This window comes from Thunnus maccoyii, chromosome 2, assembly GCF_910596095.1.
Source record: "Thunnus maccoyii chromosome 2, fThuMac1.1, whole genome shotgun sequence".
NCBI lineage: Eukaryota > Metazoa > Chordata > Actinopteri > Scombriformes > Scombridae > Thunnus > Thunnus maccoyii.
This window is the reverse complement of record NC_056534.1, coordinates 1,481,990-1,502,516: the sequence shown is the minus strand read 5'-3', so window position 1 is coordinate 1,502,516 and position 20,527 is coordinate 1,481,990. Positions and strand designations below refer to the sequence as shown.

At 41.0% G+C, this 20,527-nt stretch overlaps 2 protein-coding genes across 5 annotated transcripts in view; both read left to right on the top strand.

Annotated features, from left to right (window-relative positions):
- ttbk1a (tau tubulin kinase 1a) overlaps positions 1 to 16,353 on the top strand; it is a 53,099-nt gene extending 36,746 nt beyond the window's left edge. For both annotated transcript variants that reach the window (XM_042388372.1, XM_042388365.1), the window contains 2 exons: positions 12,820 to 14,252; positions 14,363 to 16,353. In XM_042388372.1, the coding sequence (XP_042244306.1) occupies positions 12,820 to 14,252; positions 14,363 to 14,774 (1,845 nt within the window). In that variant the 3' untranslated portion in view covers positions 14,775 to 16,353. The remainder of the gene's footprint in view (positions 1 to 12,819; positions 14,253 to 14,362) is intronic.
- A 2,257-nt stretch (positions 16,354 to 18,610) lies between these two features.
- pex6 (peroxisomal biogenesis factor 6) overlaps positions 18,611 to 20,527 on the top strand; it is a 14,946-nt gene continuing 13,029 nt past the window's right edge. For 2 of the 3 annotated variants that reach the window (XM_042435201.1, XM_042435181.1), the window contains exon 1: positions 18,612 to 19,676. In XM_042435201.1, the coding sequence (XP_042291135.1) occupies positions 19,179 to 19,676 (498 nt within the window). In that variant the 5' untranslated portion in view covers positions 18,612 to 19,178. Of the gene's footprint in view, positions 19,677 to 20,527 lie in introns of all 3 variants that reach the window. The other variant, XM_042435190.1, reaches the window with a different exon arrangement.

The window sequence follows — 20,527 nt, the reverse complement described above, 5'->3', positions numbered from 1 at the left end:
CAGTAGTGAAGCTGATGGTGGCGCTTTAGGAAACATCATGAGATCATTAAAATCTAAAGGGTTCATCCTCTGGGGAGCAGGAATGAGATCAGGACATTTCATAATATATATATATATTTTTTTTTGTCCTAATGGTGGCGTTAGAGAGAAAGGTCAGGGGGTCACCAGAATCACTAGGATTCATCCTTTGGGGAGTCTGAATATGCACAGCAGGTTTTGTGGAAAATGAATGTGGAATAAATGAATTCCACATTTATGGTATGTTTTATTTTCACCTCAGGAGTTTATTTTTTTTTCCTTCAGCAGGATTTTCCTCCTCATGGGTGTGATGACCTGATTTATTGATTCATTCCTGAATTTCTTTATTTCTTTTTTTATTCATTTATGCTTTTAAATTCAACATTTGTGTGACCATTTTATTTATTCATGCACTCATTTATTTTATTCACTATTAAGTCAGGTTTGGTCCTCCATACTTGGTGGCTGCTGTTTACAGGACGGCTAACGCAACATTTTTCACTAATATATCTCACTTTATCTGCAGTGTAACATCCTATCGTTCACCAGCTGATGTAAGGCCTTGTCAGTGCCGTTTTAGTGATATTTTAGCGAGCTCTGCTTCGATCTTCTTTTTATTTTTTCGTGCCGATTGTCACCGCTAGACTCAGAGCGAGCTCTCCGCCGCCAACCATCGAGGACTGCCATTCTCTTTTTTACTCCTCTCCAATTCTCCCCTTTCCCCCCTCCTCCACATAACTACTGATGCCTTTGCCCCCAACCTAATCGCTTTAAAAGTACACAGTATGTCAAGTTTGACTCACCTGAGGAGACAGAGAAAAGAGCGAGGGTGCCATTGGGACAACACAAGAAGAAATAAAGTGATGTTTCGGGGTAAGCACAGTTTAGGAATAGTCCTTTTACCTCTGTTCTCTCACTCAGTTTCTGTTCCTCCTCTCTCCTTCTGTTCAGCCATATTTCCTCCCTTTTTTTTCCTCCGTTGTGTGTCTGTGTTTCGTGTGCTTGATGACTCCATCTCTCTTTTGTGTTCCCTGTTTCTTTTTTTTTTTTGCATCTCCAATGGTAATTTTTTTTTTCCTTCTGAAATCAAAAAAGCTCAAACTGTCAGTTGTGCAGGCTCATACTGTTGTAGACTAGTGAGATATGTGCAGTGCTCGTGCTGGTGACTTTGTGTTCATTTAAAGTGCTTCTTTGTGGGGGAAAAAATATTTTCAACGCCATTTTTCCAGCTAGAGGGATGCTAGTCTGACCAATCTGGCAACCCACACAGCTAACAGTCTATTGGCTCAACTGTCCGGTTAACTATTTAATAGCTTCTAACTAGCTAATAGCTGTAACTGTAGTCAGAGTGCCAGATTTACACCAACACTCGCTCAGCTTCTCTCCCCAGGCTCCTCCCCCCTCTCGACCTTGAACCAATCAGCTGAAGGCTTTAGATATGCGAGAGCACCAATCGGCTCTCTCCTGTCTAACGTCTGAGTCGGTGAGGGAGGGGATGGAGACGAGGGCCGGAAGCCAAATCAGAGTGTTGGTGACGTAGCTGTAGGAAAACACATTTATTTTTTTTACAAAGAGTCTGTTTCCGCTCGTTAACCTCCCCTCCCTCCCTCTCTCTGATTGGTCTGTTTGCAGTTGGAGGAGGACAGGCACCAACCGCGGCCCAATCAGCTGAGGAGGCTGGCCTCCTACGTCTTCTCCTCCTCCACCCTGGAGACGGAGCAGTACCCCCACGGAGGAGGGAGCTTCATCCAGAGGAGCCGCTCGGCCGAGAGCAGCCCCGCCCACATCACCGCCACCACCAACTCGGCCCGGCGGCGGCACGCCGGCACCCTGCCGACACCCGGCAGCCCTCGGAGCAGACACTCAGTCCTGAACATGTCGCGGACGCAGCTGCAGACGATGTTAGCCAAGCTAATGAACAAGAACAGCAGCTGAGAGGACTGAGAGACGGACTCAGAGCACACACATGTAACATACACACACATACATAACACACATACATGTGACATACGTGATAGTATGCATGTTATGTGAGATATAATGATACATGACACGGACATATACAGGTATAACACACACATGGACAAACATATCAATCACGCATATATGCACAGCCAGTCAAAGCCTCCTCAGGGCCCCCGGGGGCCGAACGTGGCCCCCCGACTCCACCCTGGTGTCCCAACACATAAACCGAACCGTATGAAGGCAGTCTGGATCACTGAGGAGTTAATTAAGGGCAGCAATTAACAGTAATCTTTAACAATTAAATAATGTATTTGTTAATTTATGGTTTCATTCTTTCATCATTAAAATGTGAAATATAACGATAAAAGCTCATCAGAGACTGAAAAACATCTTATTTACTGAGCAACATGTTTGTTTTTAATTCAAAGTGCAAATATAAAAACATTATAAACAAGCATTTGACTATATAGATAAGAACTGTCTTCAGTTTCAAAACAAAAGAGATTTATGTTCAAATCAGGGAGGACACTCTGAAATAAATATACATATAACAAAACATATTTATTTGCATATTTCTATCTTGTTGGTGTGGGGCGCCCGGGTGGCTGGTTCTGCATATATAAACACATACATGAACATACACACACATATATGAAACAAGACACATATAAACCCAACACACTGAGAGCCCGATAATAACCACACATGTTAATTAAACACAACAAGCCATATTACTGGCACACAGCAACACTGATGTGCTGGTAAACAAACGTATAGTTACACACACACACACACACACACACACACACACACACACACATACACACACGTAGCTCTACCAATTACTTTTTGTGCAGAGGAACAGAAGAAGAAGAAGAGGAGAGAAAAGTGCTGACGACGGGAAATATTTTCCATGCAATAAACTGTAAAAAAAAAAAAAAAAAAGCCTCTCTGCAAACCTGATGTTGCACACGCCACAAACTGGCAAACTGGTGGAAATCATGTGAAACTGGAAGAGGAAAGTGGAAAAGAAAACCGGAAGAGGAAAAGAGGAACAGAGTGGGACTGCTAACAGACTGTTAAGCTTTACAGTGTTTGTGCGTTTTTGTTTGTTTTTTTTGATGTTTTTTTTTCCTGCTTTTCCTGCTAAAAATGAAGGAGCGATCGTCGAGGAATGCAGGTCGTCCCGGCGATCAAGTTTTTTGCACCGAGACCTTCGACTTCCCCCCCCTCCGATCATCCCGTCCACTGAGCAATACACCGACACCGCTTCACGTCTTCACCGACACAAAACGAGTGACCCGAACGTCTCGCTCTGATTCTAGCCTCATTAAATGTTGTGTATGAAGAGAGGAGTGAGGTGTGAATCACAGTCTTTGTTTTTTTAGAATAAAAACTGTTCCTGTGCTGACTCACTGGGCGGATATACGGTGGCCCTAAAGTGCAAAATGCTTTACAAAAAAAAAAAAAAAATCAACAAAAAATCAACAAAAATGAAAGCAGAGCGCAATTTTAGGAAACAAATGATCCAAAGTGAATACACGATTACATTTCATAAAAACAAACGAACAAAACAAAAATACAACAATACAACAATAACAATTCACAAAACAAATGTGAACAATCCAAAATATCACAGAAATCACAATATTTATTTCATATTTATTCATAAATCTTAAAAATAATGAAAAACTTGACAAGCACTAGGAGAAAACAGAAAGTAAATTGACAATATACAAGAATATAAAACATTTAACACAACAAATCATCTTTAAAAACAAATCTCACATAAATCACAAACTACTCTGTGAAAACCTGATGATTTTTGCTGAATGTAGCAATTGCTAATTTTAGCAAGTTAACTAATTTCTCATTTATTTATTCGCCGAAACGTAATCCTTGTTTTTGTTTTGTTTTTTGTAATATAAAATGTTGTATTTTGCGGTTGAGGACCACCATATCTAGAGAAAAGTTTTACAGAATGGTACAAAACCCATTTTTATATCCGTGTTTTTTCTGGTCCTCGTGTCACTTTGTTGCTTCTCTCGTTTGATAAAACTTATGAAGAATGTTTGAAGATGAAGTTGAGAGCAGCTGTGGTTTTATTTTAGGTCCTTTATCTGGAGATTGTGACTTTATTTTCTCATTTTCTTAAGATGACACATTGCACTCATATTTAAGGTTTTTGGCAATGGTGGTTGGTCGGTCCATCACTTTGGTCCAGATTGAAACATCTCAACAACAGTCGGATGAATTGTCATGAAATTTGGTTCATGCGTTCTTTGTCTTCAGAGGATGAATCCTAATGACTTTAGTGATCCTCAGATTTTCCTTCTAGTGCCACCATAGACTGTATAAAAATATGGACGTAGTTACCGTGACGTCACTCGTTGGTTTCTGAAGAGCGGCCGTCGCCATCTTGGCAGTGCGTGTCGCTGCCTAACTCCCAGCCAATCAGAAATGGGCAAAGAGGCGGGGCCGAACGGCTGAAACAAGCCACCTAGCGGCTGGTGGACCTGTCACTCAAAGCAGCCATGTCCTTCATTATGCAGAACTTTATGGCTTAATAAAATTTAAACGGGTGAGTTATAAAAAAATTCACCCCCCGTACAGTTGTCATGAAAGAGGAAATTAGCTACAGAGACCAAAACCGTTGTTTGTACCAGGCTGTAAACATGTTTATTTCTGCTGTAAAGTTGGGCATTTTAACATGGGGGTCTATGGGGATTGACTCGCTTTTGGAGCCTCAAGTGTTCATTCAAGGAACTGCAGTTTTTGGCTTCACTTTGCAGCCCCAGAGGTTGCCGCTTGAGCGCCACCAGCAGGTCAAAGTCTTCACTTATTTAGTGAAATATCTCAACATCTACTGAAAGGATCAGCACCAAATTTTTTACACATATTGATGTTCCCCAGACGATGAATTAAACTGACTTTGATGATCCTCTGATTTTTTTTTCTCTAGCGCCACCATGAGGTTCACATTTTAGTTTTTTAGTGAAATATCTCAACAATTATTGGATAGATTGCCATAAAATTTCACACATTTATGTTCCGCTCAGGATGAATTATTATAACGTTATTGATCCTCTGACTTATCCTCATCTAGCACCATCATCGGATCAAACTTTGCCCAATACCTTGGTTTTTATTCAAATGTCCACAAAACTAACGACATTCCCATCAGCTTCAGCTGTACTTTAATCCTGGGATCAGGATTTAATAATCGTGTCATTTGTAGATATCAGAAACAGTTTAGTATTGATCAGGACCTATCTGTGGCTTCTGTACTTCCTGTTTTGTCCAAATCTGTTTCATGATGGCGTCGTTCCTCTCAATCTGGAGACGGAGAGGAAGCCGACCAACACCGAGTTAATGATATAATTAAGTCATGATCTCCAGATAGCAGGCCTAGAAGTATGTTTAGAAACCACAGCTGGTCTTCGTTGTGGGGATTTAATGTCTCATAGTCAAACCTGCATTGTTCCATGTTTGGCTGTTGTGTTTGAGTTAAATCTAAAGGTCTTCCAGAGGACAAGGTTGATCCTGTTTCATTCATAATTGTCAATTAAAATTGCCAGTAAGTTTTGTTAATGTTGTTTGTTCAGATGGTGGAGACACTGTAAGATATTCCTATCAGATGTTTGACCTAAAGGTCCATCAGATCGTATGTTTGGGCTGTCATGTTGGTTGGTTGTTTGGGGTTTATAAAGGCTGTCTGTCTATGACTGAGCCAGCAGAGGTGATGAAGAGTTATACAGCTGACTGATGTGTCATCTTAGTTTTGTCTGTTTTGGCAGTGAGCTTCATCGTGTATTGAAATCTATTTCGCAGTGGACTGTGTTGAGGTTTTCCTGGTTCTGACAGCTTGTGATGTTTTTGGATCACTTGTCTTATTTCCATCGTGCTTCCTTTCCATCACTATTTTCTTACTGCTGGACTTCACTGTAGCACTTTATCACTGAGTAGACCGGAGAGGGGGATCAGGTCGGGCCGACAGTCTCGCTACATGGATGCAAAACACAGATGCAATAAGTGAAATGTGGGATGTTATAAAAAAAAAAGACTTATTTAAAGGGACATACTGGTAGTTTACATGTTTTATGATCATTTCCCTAAATCAACCTGCAGAGACTTGAAGCATTTTTAAACTAACTACCAAGTTGAGAGTTTTTTTGCTGCTAAACTCACCTGCTGGACAACATGATAAAGCGGCAGTCACAACAGGAAGTGACATTTGCTTGTGAAAGACGTGAAATAGGTGGATGTGGACGGTTGTTGCCTTAGTGATTATAACTCGCAGGCTGAACTGCTGTAACTAGCATGCTAACCGCTAACTGGCTAGCCAGCTATTTTGAGACTCGTTGGTATCGTAGTATTCTTAGCCGTCGACCAAAATCACAAAATGTGCAAATTTACGTGGCCCCAGTGAGGGAATCCACTCATCGCAGCAATTTCATTGGAATTAACTGAATTTGCTGCACAGTTTTACAGTTTTAAGTTAGCTAAAGTTAAGCTAAACAGTAAAGGTGGCTTAAAGTTGGCGGTGATGATTATCTCTCTGCAGCAAATGTCAAGTCTCTGAAAGTTGATTTTCACAGAGATTAACTGAAACCATGTGCCGCCAGAAAGGAGGGAAATCAATTTAAAAGCTGATGGATGATTTGGAAAAATGCTCACTTTGTTTTGTCAAAAACTTATCAGGATAAAACCTGCAGAACCACCAGTATGATCCTGTAATGGTTCCAGTAGAGCAGAGCGAAGGATTTCTCATTTCACAGCGCAGTTCGCCACTTTGTCCATTTCATAAACAGTAAGACAGAATAACTTTACAGTTATAATATTAAGGGCATGCATAGGAAATGTAGCCAGAGTCTGGTTCAGTGGAAAACAGGAAGGATGTTGTTGTGTTATTTGTTGGTTTGAGTGAAAGTACGTTAACATGTCTCGACATTTTGAAATTGTAAGATCTAAGTAGATTCTTTGACAGAGTGTTAAAAGAAAATTGTTAAAAATAGTTTTTTGGTGATTTATTTAGTGGAAGAGTCAGAACAACCAACATCCACTAATCCAAACCAAAGCGTTACGAGCTTTGATTACTCGTGTGTGGTGTTTGGTCAAAAAAATCAAAAACAGCGTTAAAAAATTATTTTGATGCAAAATTCCAGAAACACTAAAAATCAACAGAAATTCAAGTGATTAAAACCTGCAAAACAGGATGTGTCAAGCAGACAAACAGTCTGTTAAAACTGCTCTGAAATGCTTGAAAAGAAGTGAGATTTACCACCAGGAAAGAACAATACTAGAAAAACAACATCAATAGTTCACTTAGACGTAGTCTAGCTAAGTCCGTTCCACTGTTCAGAGCCTCGTTGGCTGTCGTCAGTGTCTACATGGTGTCTACACACTGATTGGTTCATTAGTCCACATTGAAACAAACATCTTACAACAAAACCACAGCAGCCACAAAAACAGAGAACAAGAAAAAGAATTTGTCACATTTACGCTCTCTTATAATATCACAGCAAAAGATCCTTAAAAGACGTAAAAGTCTTTATTTTGATGAAATCCTCAGCCATGATGGAGCTCTTAGTAGAAAATCTAAAAACATTTTTGAGGTAGTTTGTCGGTGTGTGTGTGTAGTCTCCACCACATCACCGTAAGAACAACGAACCATTGTGTTTGTTGAAGTGTTGAGTCATGAAGCACTGTTCCACATGTGGCCACTGCTAACGTCATACCAAAGCAACGGTCTGTGGTTTCATGCTCTGAATGTTCTTCTCCGAAGTCAAAGTTGTCTCTGCTAACGAATTTATGCCAATAGTTCAAAATCTGGCTACAAGAGACTAGCTAGGACGGCCGTTTTGTGCAATGAAAGCCAAACTGTTGCTTTCTCAATGTGTTAAAGGGCTACATTAACTAAATATGCACCACTTGCTGTTTTCATTAAGCTTGTATTTGAGGCATTATCTCAGCCTGAGCAGGGGGTGTCCCTCAGTGCTGGCTCATTACGCTTCAGTCTGATGAGGATAACCTGAGTTTGTTTTCATGCTGCTTGCTTACAGGAGTTCAGGGCCTCCTGACCATTTTATATTTAGCATAGCATTACAGTACAACCACTTAGAGAATGTATGAAGTGGACTAGCTGCTATCTTTATTTTGCACGCCTGCAAAATGATTCACCTACCGTACAAGATTGTCACTGATACATGTCAATGTTTTTGTCCTGTGTCAACATGAACACAGTGCCACATTCAGTTAAAAACAGGCAGTAGAAAGCTGTCAGCGTGCTCACTCTGCTGACTTTTAAAAAACGATCTGCAGCATTAATGACAGTATGTCGTACCAAAAGACTGTTTACCGACTGTCACCACTCTTTGCATGAGATCTACTGTTTGTACGACGCACACCTCTGACTGTAAAATGACAAAAAACAGCACTGTACTGTAATTACCACAAGGAAAACACAGTGAATATACACCTCTGACTGAAAAACATCTGTGATTATTTTGTATATAACTCACACTGCTACTACAGTGGATACTCACGGATCAGAACTGTTGAGTGGACTTTAAAATGATAAAGAAGCAACAGGAGCCTTATTAGTCCTGATAGTTAGAGAATCCGTAACATCAGATCTTACTGATCACATCTTTTTCTTCTGCAGTGTTGTGAAAATTTACACCCAGTGTTTTGTTTGTTAGTCCAGGAAGTGATGATGCTGTAAAGGCATCAAGGACTTCTTCAGTATTTAATGAGTCAGCTGACAGCTCTGGATGGATGAGGTTATTTTTCTACAACCTGGGTCACATTTCTGTAATTTTGGACATAATTCCATGACTTGAGAAAGCAAATTTTAAGTAAACAAACCTGCTTCCTGGTTTGCGCTGAATCTACAGCAGTTTCCAGGTCAATGGACCATTGATTAGACATTTTTGGGCATGTTCCTTTATTCATTCAGGTCTGTAAGAATTATGGTCAATACTACAAAACCCAGGACCTAAAAAAACAAAGTTTGGAATTGTCCTTCAAGCCTTTATACTTTCGTAAGGCTGGCAGTACACTCCAAACAAAATGTGCTCTGAAAGGCTGCAAACTGCTGCTGAATATGGTGCTGTCAGCAAATGCTTGTATAAAGACACCAACTATTTATTTAACAAAGTGCAACATTTAAACAAATAGACATATTGCCAGCCTGCCAAACAATATGGCACTCCATTGTGGCCTTTTTGACCGTCGAATTTTGTTGGAGGTGTAGTGTCAGCCTAACTGCTGCTACTCATGAAATGTCATGAATTGGGTTCGAGTTGATTTGAGCGAGAAACAACAGTAAACCTGCAATTGTAACTTGTAAAGTGATTTCTTGAAAACCAAAAAAAAAAATGTGTTCCAGTTTTGTTGTTGAGAAATTGATGATATGTAGAAGTGCAGCTTCTACAGTATTCAGATGTGATGCTAAACAGAAATGTCACATATACAGTGTCCTAACTCCTGCTTTCTCTGGGCCCGTCAAACCTTTCAAACCACCCGCGGAAAAACATCAAAATTGCTCAGACTAAAAGTGAAGCAGCTTTTTTTTCAGCCTCTGAAAAGTTGACATTTTAAGATTTTTGTCAACAGCAAAAAAATATGTTTACATCACATCTGCAATACTGTGAATTTGAAGCCTTTATTTCCTTAAACTTACCTCAAAACCAAGTGTGAGGAATTAGCCAAAATCCGTTAGCATGATGTTGTCACGTGCACCTTTAGCTCCACAGATTGTGTATTTCAGTCCGTCACAGAACATTTATACCTCATGAGTCACACACTAGAATTCTATAATTGTATAAAATTATATCATGCTTCTCCCAAACATACATTTCATTATCCATGTTTGATATGTTAGTGCTGATATTTATGGAATAACAGGGTGATAATGTACAAATAATGTGTCTGCAGACAGAACAAAAGTGCAGTGTGTTTTTAAAGGTGAACACTTGTACTTACATGCTAGCTTCGTTCTATGCTACATTCACCTGTTTGTTAAGCAGATCAGTATGGACCTCACCTGTCAAAACCGTTACATAAACTCACTCTTTGTGTCACTAGTAGTTGGTTCTTAGTGGGACATTCAGATTATTAGGAAATCTTAAAAATATCCATCTTCTCCAGAGTAGAAGGTGGATATCAGTTTCATCTCTGTGCATCCAGTACAAAGACATGTTCAGGATGTGTTTAGCCTAGCTTAGCACAAAGACTGGAAGCAGGGGGAATCTGCTAGCTTAGCTCCTACCTTATTTACGGTAACAAGCTAGAAAAAAGTCCTTCCTGTAGTCAGCTGGATGTAGTTGACAGTAGGGCTGTACCCAAATACGAATCTTCCAGTTTTGCCCAAATATTGGACTTTTCAGTCATGTGCTTGTGGTTCATGCTTTTTCTTTTTTTTTCTAAATTATTTTTTATTGGCATACAGCACAAACACACAAAAAAACATTTCCATGATATGTATTTCAGATACTGTATGTATATATCATATATTCATGTCTGTCACAGATCTCAAAATAGTCCTTCTCAGAGGTCCCTGCTTTTTCTTATCTATCAATAGTTTTATAAATATTGAACATTATTACTGATGTTTTGTTTCTTTATTCTTTCACCTCTATTATTTTTTGTAACCAACTAACCTCCTTCCAAAATATATTATATCCATCTTGAATAATCATGCAAATATTTAAGGATTCCGTCAAATGTTTTCAGTGTGTCTTACAGTTCTATTATCACTGAATTTTCCCTCAAATTTTTGGGTTTATCACCCAGCTCAAGGCTTCCAGCAGATCTGTTCATCACTAGAGAAATATGAGATAAGCGACACAGCTCAATTAGCTCAACAACAAACGTAATGTTCAATAATCAGTTCCTATTGAAAGATTAGAATATACCAGTTCACAATAGTCAGGCAGATGGAAGTAAACATGCAAACAGATTAGCTTGCTAGCGTTAGTGCTAGTTAAGTTACCCCTGTTGGTCACGTGACCCACACCTTGCAGGTCGTAGCAATCTATTGAGAGTCTCCCACACTGTTATTCTTCATTGCTCTGTGTACGATGACACGGCTAAAACAAAAACACGTTTAGGCGGCAGCGCTAGTTGATGGTAGAGTTCATACAGAGCTCAAACCTGATAACCCACTGTGAGTTCAGGACTTTAGAGATGCTGGGTGCAGTCACTGTGCCCAGCGGCTGTTGGTCAACAAGTAGCTCCAATGCTAACTGCTGCTAAAACCGCAATATCTCCTTTTTACACTTCTGCTTCTACACCTGTCCAATAAACACAATACAACATGTAAATCAAACAGACTTGGATATGTTAGAAGGTAGATGTTCTCATAATGCTAGTATTTTAACCTGCTTCTTCTCTCTGCTAAACTAGGCTAAATGTGTCTCTGCACTAGGCACAGATGAAAACTATATTAATCAATTCGGCACTTGTTTAATAAATAAGACACAACATGTAAATCAGACAGAGTTGTTGTAAGATGGATTTTCTGTCGTAATGGGGCTAGGCTAGCAGTTTCCCCCCACCTACAGTTTTTCTTTGCTAAGCTAGGCTAAAATATCTGAATGTTCCTTTGAAGTTTTTGCAATAAAAGCAGAGTTTCTGTAGTTGAGGTAAAGAGGATTGAAGAGCTCACAGTGTTTATTTAGTGTGATGATCCGTGAGTGTCTTTCACGTGTATTATACAAGTAAGCATTTTTTTTCTATCACTATATGATTGTACAGTACTGCTTGTATAATTTACAGGTAAAGCATGTATTTTAAACTTTTTGTAAATCCAATGATAACTGTGTACATATATACAGAAATGTAGAAAGTAATTAGGTTTGCAGTTAATCTCTAATAGCATGATAATTAGTGGGGTTTAGTATGTATGTACAGGCTGTATGTTAAATCTTTATGAAGGGAAACACTTGAAAATCACCTGATATCAGACTGCGTGCTGTCTAAGGATAAACTCTGCAATGCATTTTTTGTGCCTTTTATATCAATGTATGTAATCTAGACAATCTTGAAAAGCTTGTGTACAACCAAAATGACATTAAAATGGTTTTGGGGGGAAATACATCACTTCCTGTGGTCGTTCTTATTGGGAGAATGTGAAAGCACATTATCACATTTGCTTCCTCAAAAATAATGACACAACTAACCTGCTATTTAACTAGGACTGTGTCCGAAATCACTCCCTATTTACCACATAGTCCTCTGTTTTTACTGTCTGCCATTTTATTTCAGTGTCCAAATTTGAGAATCCAAGTGTGTAAATTTATCCACTATATAGTGACCTCAAAATTCCACAATGGATTGAAAAAAGTGTCCATGACATAGACTATTGAGTGTCTTATTTTATAGGGAGTAGTGAATGAATGAATGAGGGAGTGATTTTGAACAAAGTCCAGGCAATGTGTAAGGCTACTAGTTAGAGGTCAAGCTAACAAGCTAACCACCAAGCTATTTAAAGCATCAACAGGAAATTTATCTTTAACCAACAATGTCGAATTAAGTCAAATGACTTGTTTTCGATCTTTATATATTCTTTTTTAAAGATGTTCTAAGACATTGTGCATGTTATACTGTGCTCCAAATAAATATGGGCACAATTTCTGGCTTCCATCTGTCATGTGGTGTCATCAATGTGTTGATGACACCACAGTCTACGAGGTACTAATGTGTGCTGCCCTTGTGTGAATGCATTGTGATATGTATCAGTGAACTCCTTCCTCAATGTTTTTTTGGAGTTGCATTCTGTCTTGTTCTGAGTTGATTCAACAATAATAAAGAGTGTTGTTGCATTGTTTCCAGGTGTTGTCGCCCACGGAGCAGAGCACCCCCTCACCACCCTCCCCAGACTATCGGACAAAAGGCCAGAGCGACGAGAAGGAGCATTTCCACATCCTTCCTCAGCTTCAGGCCAAGAGGGCCGACTTCCTCACAGTCATGCTGACTGGTACCTTGCCACAACGCCGGAGCTTCGCCACACCAGAGGAAGACATCCCAGAACCTCCAGGGCCGAAAGATGATGATGTCACAAAGAGCGAGTCCAACAGCGAGGCCAGTCAGAAGAGCACTGAACGCAGCCAGGAAGCTGCACCTTCCACACTCATGGCGGAGGACCAGAGGGGCCAAAGGGAGCACGCCTCAGCTGCTGATGCAGACCCTGATCTGGAGGATGCCTCCAAGACCCTTGTCCTCTTCTCACCTGGAGACACTCGTAAGTCCCCGTCTGGTGGCGATCATGTTCTGGAGGGCGAGTTAGCCACACCATTTGCCCTAACTCCCCGTAACGACCGCCTTCTGGTTGGGGAGGCAATCCAGCCAGAGCCCTCTGAGACTGGCCGTTTGTCCCCTGCTCTCAGGTCAGACCTGAGGCCTTCCACTCCCATTGCTCCTGCTTCACCACCCTTCACCAAAGTTGAGCGCACTTTCATCCATATTGCAGAGACATCACACCTCAATGTCATGTCTTCCAACGGTCACTCTGCCAAGGACAGTGACCGGGAAGTCTTGGCCATCATGAAGGATGTGGCTGTAGAGGATGATACCCATGAGCAGGGGGGAGCACCAGTGACAGAAGAGCCTCCAGAGGAATCTGTACCAGACCAACCTCCACCAGTTGACAAACACCCCAAAATTGAGAACGGTCCATCACCTGTCCTGGCTCAGTCTTTGGAGCCTGTCCCAGAAGCCATGTCACCAGTGCAAGAACAGAAACAGCCATCGTCCAGTGAAGAAGCTGCCAAGTTTCAGATAACCGAATCCGAGCTACCAGGGGCCATAAAGCCCAGGATCCGTAGCCGAATCCCTGTGCTCATCTCTGAAGAAGACTCAGGCTCTGAGCAGTCCTCCTCCCTCTCGGCACGGGCTCGGCTTCAGCAGCGAGCCAGGCAGCTGGACTTGGCCCGCATGCTGGTCCAGAAGCAGCAGGGTCGCTGGATGAGGAGGAGGATGCTATCTGGGACATCGTCATCGTTGTCCTCTGGAGATGATGAGCATCGGAGGGCTTCAGAAACTCTGTCCACCACCGGCTCAGAGGAGGACACTCATACCTCGGACGAGTCCAAGAGGAGCTCCCGTCTCAAACCAACAGAAGAGCAGGGCTCCAAGGAGTCCAGGAGCAGGATCCCCAGGCCCGTCACCCCCGTAAAGAGGCCTTCAGGGAAGTTTGCCACTGTTCCTTCTCCTCTCTCCTTGCCAGAGCCCAGCACTACCGAAGGAGCATCGTCCTTCAGTAATGGGTATGTTTTTGTGTCTTGCTTTTGGTGTATATGTGTTTCAATTTTAAAGCATAAATATTTCAATAATATTCAAAGAAAAAAACATCTTCAATTTACTCTTCTGTCCCCAGGCATCAGAAAATTGGACTAAGCACTCTCAGCACCCAACGAAAATCCAAACCTGTCCCACCCAGGTCCTCCTCCTCATGTCCCCGTCCTTCTGCTGTCCCCGTCCAGTCGGGCAGCCCTCGAATGCCCCTCCGAGTCCTATTTGGAACCCGCCGCAGCCTTAGCTCCACCCACTGCAGGACTGACAGCCCCTCCCCTCAGAGAGTATGTCCGTCCAGGCAGCCCCTCTCCGTTCGAGCCCCAACTGTCCCCGTGCTACCGCCCAGGACTACAACAACCATGCGGCGCAGCGCCTCGCAGGAAGCCACCGCTCAGTCATCTTCTAGCACCACGCCCGCTCGGACCAGGCCAAAACCAGCTACTCCAGCTAAGGGGAAACCGAACGCCAGGGAGAAGTCAGTGCCCGCTAGATAATACAAAGAGACTCATCGCTGAGACATGTTTGTGTATAATCAGTCTTCGGACAAGCTACGCCTCAAAGGTTCTCACCTGATTCCATGTTAGACTGTGATGTTACAATGACCTCCTTCAATTCATTTAATGTATACGGACCTCTTATTATTTCCAAGGACAGCTTACAGAACTATCTTCATGGGCTTCCAGTAATCTTGACTGACTGTCGTACAGGAGCGTTGCTGCCATGGTGCTATGGATGCGTCTGCTACTCCCTGGTCAATCCCTGATTTAACTGGTTTCTGGAGCTGAGAATCATGGCTTCCAACAAGTCCAGGTCCAGAGACTCTCACCTTAACACAGTACTCCCAGCTTGTCCACAGCTATACTACTACTCTTCCATTGACAGTACCCTGCTTGGTTCACATTGCATGGTAAAGTATATCACAAATACTTTGAATTTGTAGAGGGAAAACGACAAGTACAAAAATCTATACCTTTAAATGATTTGATATCGTTCTCCCCTTCCTATTGGGATACACAGGCCAACAAAAAAAAGATCAAATTGGACTTACTTGAATGCCCGAACTATATTAACATGATAAGAGATTCCTAACTATATCCTGTACTTACTATGGTCTTGGATAAAGAGAAGAGTTCGATGTGAACACAAAATTAATTGCTCGCCTCCTCCTCATGGTGTGACAATGGGCATGCTTTAATCATTCTATTTTCTGGGTGTTTTTATTTTGTTTATGCTCTGAATTGTATATAATAGAATCATTTCCCATAAAGACATCTTTATTTTTTATCTTGCCAAGCAAAGTGTACATTTCAAGTCTTTAACCTTCTGTTCCAATGTGTTGGCACTATGCCTGTTTTTTACGCATGAGAAAAACAGGGTTAACCATGAGAGGAAGTTTTACCTGCTTGGATTCTGCTGATGGTGCAAAGGTCTGCTGGTTGTTGGAGCCCATGTTGTGTTTGTAGGGGGTCGATGGGCACTGAGCTGTGAAGTAAAGTCTTGGTCATGTGAAACAGTGTCTTGTCTTTCTTTTCTCACTGGTTTCCAGTAAACAGAAAGACCCAACCTGATGTGGGTCCAGACTTTCCAGAGTGCCAGATTGAGTCCATCTTTACTTGTCCACAGGTCTCAAGTCTGTAGAAAGTTTAGGTTTTGATTGGACACAACAAGATGGCACATGCTGCATTATTAGTCTACACTCAACAAATTACTGGCTTGAAGCCCAATCACTATAGATAAAAGCAGGGCAGTGTTGGCCTAAAGGTTAGAGCAGCAAGCTTGTGGCTGGTTGGTGTCATGGTTCAATCCCTGGGCCGGCAGGATAAAGTGAAAGAGAAGCCATCGTTACCAACACTGAGGTGCCCTCAACCCCAACTGCTCCAGTGGAGCTGCTCAGTGGCCGGCAGATGAGAATGTGATTGTTCTGGGCAGCTTCCAGGTGTGTGTAACTATGTGACTGTGATCAGGGTGTTCCTGCAAATGAGAGGATTCCTCTCAGTGAATAACAAAAAATAGCAGACGGGTCAAATTTCTCTGAGGAACTGTCATCAGAATTTGGCCACTAAGGATGTTTTCAAACCTCTAGTGTGTTTGTTCTGGTCTGAATCAGTGGATGAGGTGGTAAACTTGGTTCAGCTTCTTTTCACAGAAAAAAAAATCAAGTGAATTAAAATGCATCAGTAAAAGCCGGGTGAGAACTTTCTCTCCTCTCATTGGTCAGATGTGTCTGTGGGCAGGAAATAAAGACATTCCTATCTGCCCAGATATCAAGAAGACAACATAGTGGGTTGCTAGTCCAGGTTGGACCTCAATTCATCCTCCAGCTAGCTGCTAGCAACTGTTGATTTCACTCAACATCCCAGCATGCAAAGCACTGCTGGCTACAGGAGCTGTTTAGCCGTTTAAAGGACGGGTTCACAATTTTTCAAGTCTGTCTTAAAACAAGAGTTACTGAAGCCTGTGTTTCTTGCTGTAATCATTCCTCCTGTTCATACTGACCATTAGAAGATCCCTTCATAATGACCTTACAATGGAAGTGATGGAGGACAAAATCCACAGTCCTCCTTCTGTGCAAAAATGTATTTAAAAGTTTATCTGAAGCTAATATGAAGCTTCAGCGTCCAAATGAGTCAAATCAAGTAGATATCTTTCAATGTTACAGTCTTTTTAGTGCCAAAGTCCCTCTTTTTTGTTGTTGCTAAAAAGACTGTAAATGTGTCAGATATCCACTTGATATGACTAACTCAGACTGCTGAAGCTGAATAGAAGCTTCACACAGACTTTTTTATGCATTGAAAGCACATTTGAAGGATCTTTTAATATCCAGTATGAACAGGTGGAATGATTACAGCGAGGAAAACCTCTTTCACTGTTCATATGAACACCTGACTGCTGTTTTAACACACTGGAAGCATTTTGAACCGTCCTTTAAGTTTAATGAAATAATTGTTTGGAGGTCTCAATATAACACATTTTCAGTTAGGATCTTTATTTTTGTTCCTGTTTACAAGTAGAAAGCTTAGAGTCAGACAGCCAATCAGCTGATGGAACTACAGGTTTCATATGGAGGCTGTATTCATCTCTCAGCTGATAATGACCACTGATGCCTCCTGGTGTTTGACGTAACATGATGTTTAAACTATAAAACCAGCTCAAACTCAGACAAGCAATAAACACACAAATAAATCATCCTGTGGGGGATGAGACAGAGAGATGGGAACACCTTCTTGTAAACTCAATAACTTAAAGAAAACTGTTGATTTCTGCCAAACTTAATATGAAAATGCACGTTTGCTGATTCACATCTGCCAGTGTCTGCCACCGCGTCCTCCTCCTCTTCCTCCTCTGGGTCATGTGACGTCATCACCTGGACAGAAATGCTGCAGAACCATCACAGTCTTTGCCTACAATCTCCAATATATATATATATATATATATATTACTATTATCTGGTCACGTTTCCTTATCTGTTGTGTCTATTTTCATGTTTCATTTAGGACTCTACAACTGAACGTCTCCACTGAAATGTAATAAATAATGTAACATGTATGTAATATATATCACAACTGTCTGTAAATGTGACAATAATAATTTGGTTATGAATAATAAACCTGCATATTATTATTTAATTATTATTAGTAGTAGCAGACTGGTGGAAGAAGTACTTTACATGAATAAAAGTATCAATACCACAATATAAAAAATACTTCATTACCAGTAAAAGTCCTGCATGAAAAATATTACCAGCTACATTTAAATGAAGTACTGAAGTTAAAGTACTCGTTTTACAGAACATCAGGTCGTGACTGATATATTAAATAAATTTAATGGTCAATGCATAAGCAGCATGTTACTGTTGTAGCCGCTTGAGGTGGAGCTTTGAATTACTTTGTGAAGGTTACAAGATAAATCTAAGAGGAGAAAAGACATTCATCAGACATCATGATGAATTTTTTCTTTAATCTTTGCATTTTTGTGAAAGAGTTTTATCTCTTTAGACCTCAAACAGTTATTTATTTGAAACCATGTGAGGGGAAATGTCAGAGACATGACACAGACACAAACATATAACTTATTGTGTAAAACTTTAATCTGAAAAGTAACTAAAGCTGTCAGATAAATATAGTGGAGTAGAAAGTGCAATATTACCCTCTGAAATGAGTAAATAGATTACTTTATTAATCCCAAAAGGGAAATTCAAGTGTTACAGAAGCCACTTGACATAAATCAAAATACAAAAACAGTCAGGTAGAGAAAAGAAACAAATACAGTTACGGCTAAAATATATACAATAACTAAATAGACTAACTCAAATATAAAAAATAACAATAAAAGTTAAAATGAGTAAATAGAATAATTAAAAGTAGAATAGAGACTAGAGATATAACTATATCTATAATATACTATTTGTTATTATATTTGATATTGCTAAGGTGCAGGATCGTCCATGGATGTTAGAATTAAGTCTGCATTGATACTGGCATAATTTACACAATGCATATACATATGATAGAAGTATACACAGAGATTATTAAAATATGAATCTGAAATATACCAGATGTGATGTACAATGTAATAAAATAAAAATCCAGGTGAGTAGTCGTCACTGTCAGAGGAGAGTCAATGTACACAGATGTAGAAAGAAAAGTAGAAAGTAGCATCAAATGGAAATAAGTAAATAAATCAAGAACAAGAGCCTCAAAGTACAGTTCTTCAGTAAATTTGCTTCGCTAATTTCCACCATTACAATCATAATAATAATTGATTATTGATATAAGCCATATTTATATTGATTTAAAGGTTTTAAAGGTTGTGAGCTGCAGTTCCTCGGCTCGGCCGCTGGGGGCGCTGATGACGCGCCTGAAACTGTAAACAAGCCGCGGTGATGACGCAGGTCCAAGATGGCGGTGCAGGTGGAGTTGTGCAGTTTGGAGAGTTTCCCGGCTCACCTGAGTCCTCTGGATGTTCTGGTGTCAAAGTCTCAGCTGGGTTCCGTTTTCCAGAATGACTCGGACCCACCGACGGTCCTCTTCATCCCGCAGCGGCCTCACGGCTGCGGGAAGCCGGGCATTTTACTGCGCGTTCACCCGGCCAGCGAGGAGGGTCCGGCGGCCGACGCCGAGCCCGGGACCCGGGCGGACACCGAGCACGGCGGCCGCGTCAGGCTGCTCACCAGCCGCCTCTTCCTGCGGCTCCACGGGCTGCAGAGGCTCGGCAGCACTGGGACCGTCCGGGCTCTGGAGCCGGTCAGCCTGGACCGAGTGGTGCTGGGAGCCCGCAGCAGGCAGAGCCTCCGCTGGGCCGCAGCCGAGCGGTTCACCGGCGGATTGCTGGAGCTCTGCCGCCCGGGACAGTGGCTGCTGGCCCGGCAGGGAGACCCGCTGCTGCTGCCGGGGCAGGTGAGACCCAGAGCCAACACCGGGTTAGATACAGACTTCAATAACACTCATTATATCATCTTTAGTTCATAAACACTTTATAAAAGCCTTCTAAGTTTCCATCTACTCCTCCCTTATTGAAAAATCCAGAATTAATGAAATATGCAAATATAGTTAATGTTAAAAGTTTAACTGCTGTTTAAAAAGCGTTTCCTCCTTCACTGTAAAGTCTCAGTGTTTGTTTCTCTGGAGGCTTCAAGTTTCAACATCACACTAAATTGAATACTGGACCCTGATTGGCTCCAAACTAGTTGTGACGTCATAAATCCTGCAGGTGCGTCCAGGTGTTTAAAACTCATTTTTAATGTGAGAACAGAAAACAAACGACACAGAGAAGAGAACAAACATCCACCTGAAGAACAAACACAGGGATTCATTCGTCTCCGAAATACAGAATCTATTTGCTTTAAAAGGGTTAAAATGTTTTTATTGTGTAAAGACATGAATATTCAAACCTGAAAGCATTAAAAGTGAGATTTTAAATCATATTTTTGCTATAATGTTTAGTCTATTGCATAACTATGCTAATTATTGCATGTAGTGTAAAAATAAACGTTAATTATATTTTCTTATCATGGACCCCAGGAAGAGTGTCTGTTGCCATAGTAACAACTAACAGGAAATAAACAATGAAAAGGTAATAAGTGAAGATAAACATTCTTCACAGCTTCATTAAACATGATGACTGTTCTGTCAACTCTGTTTAGTGTTGCAGCTAATGATCATTTTCATTATTGATTAATCTATCGATTACTTTATGGATTAATCGATCAAGTCTTTTGGTCTTGGTTGATTTTGTCTAAATATCTGCG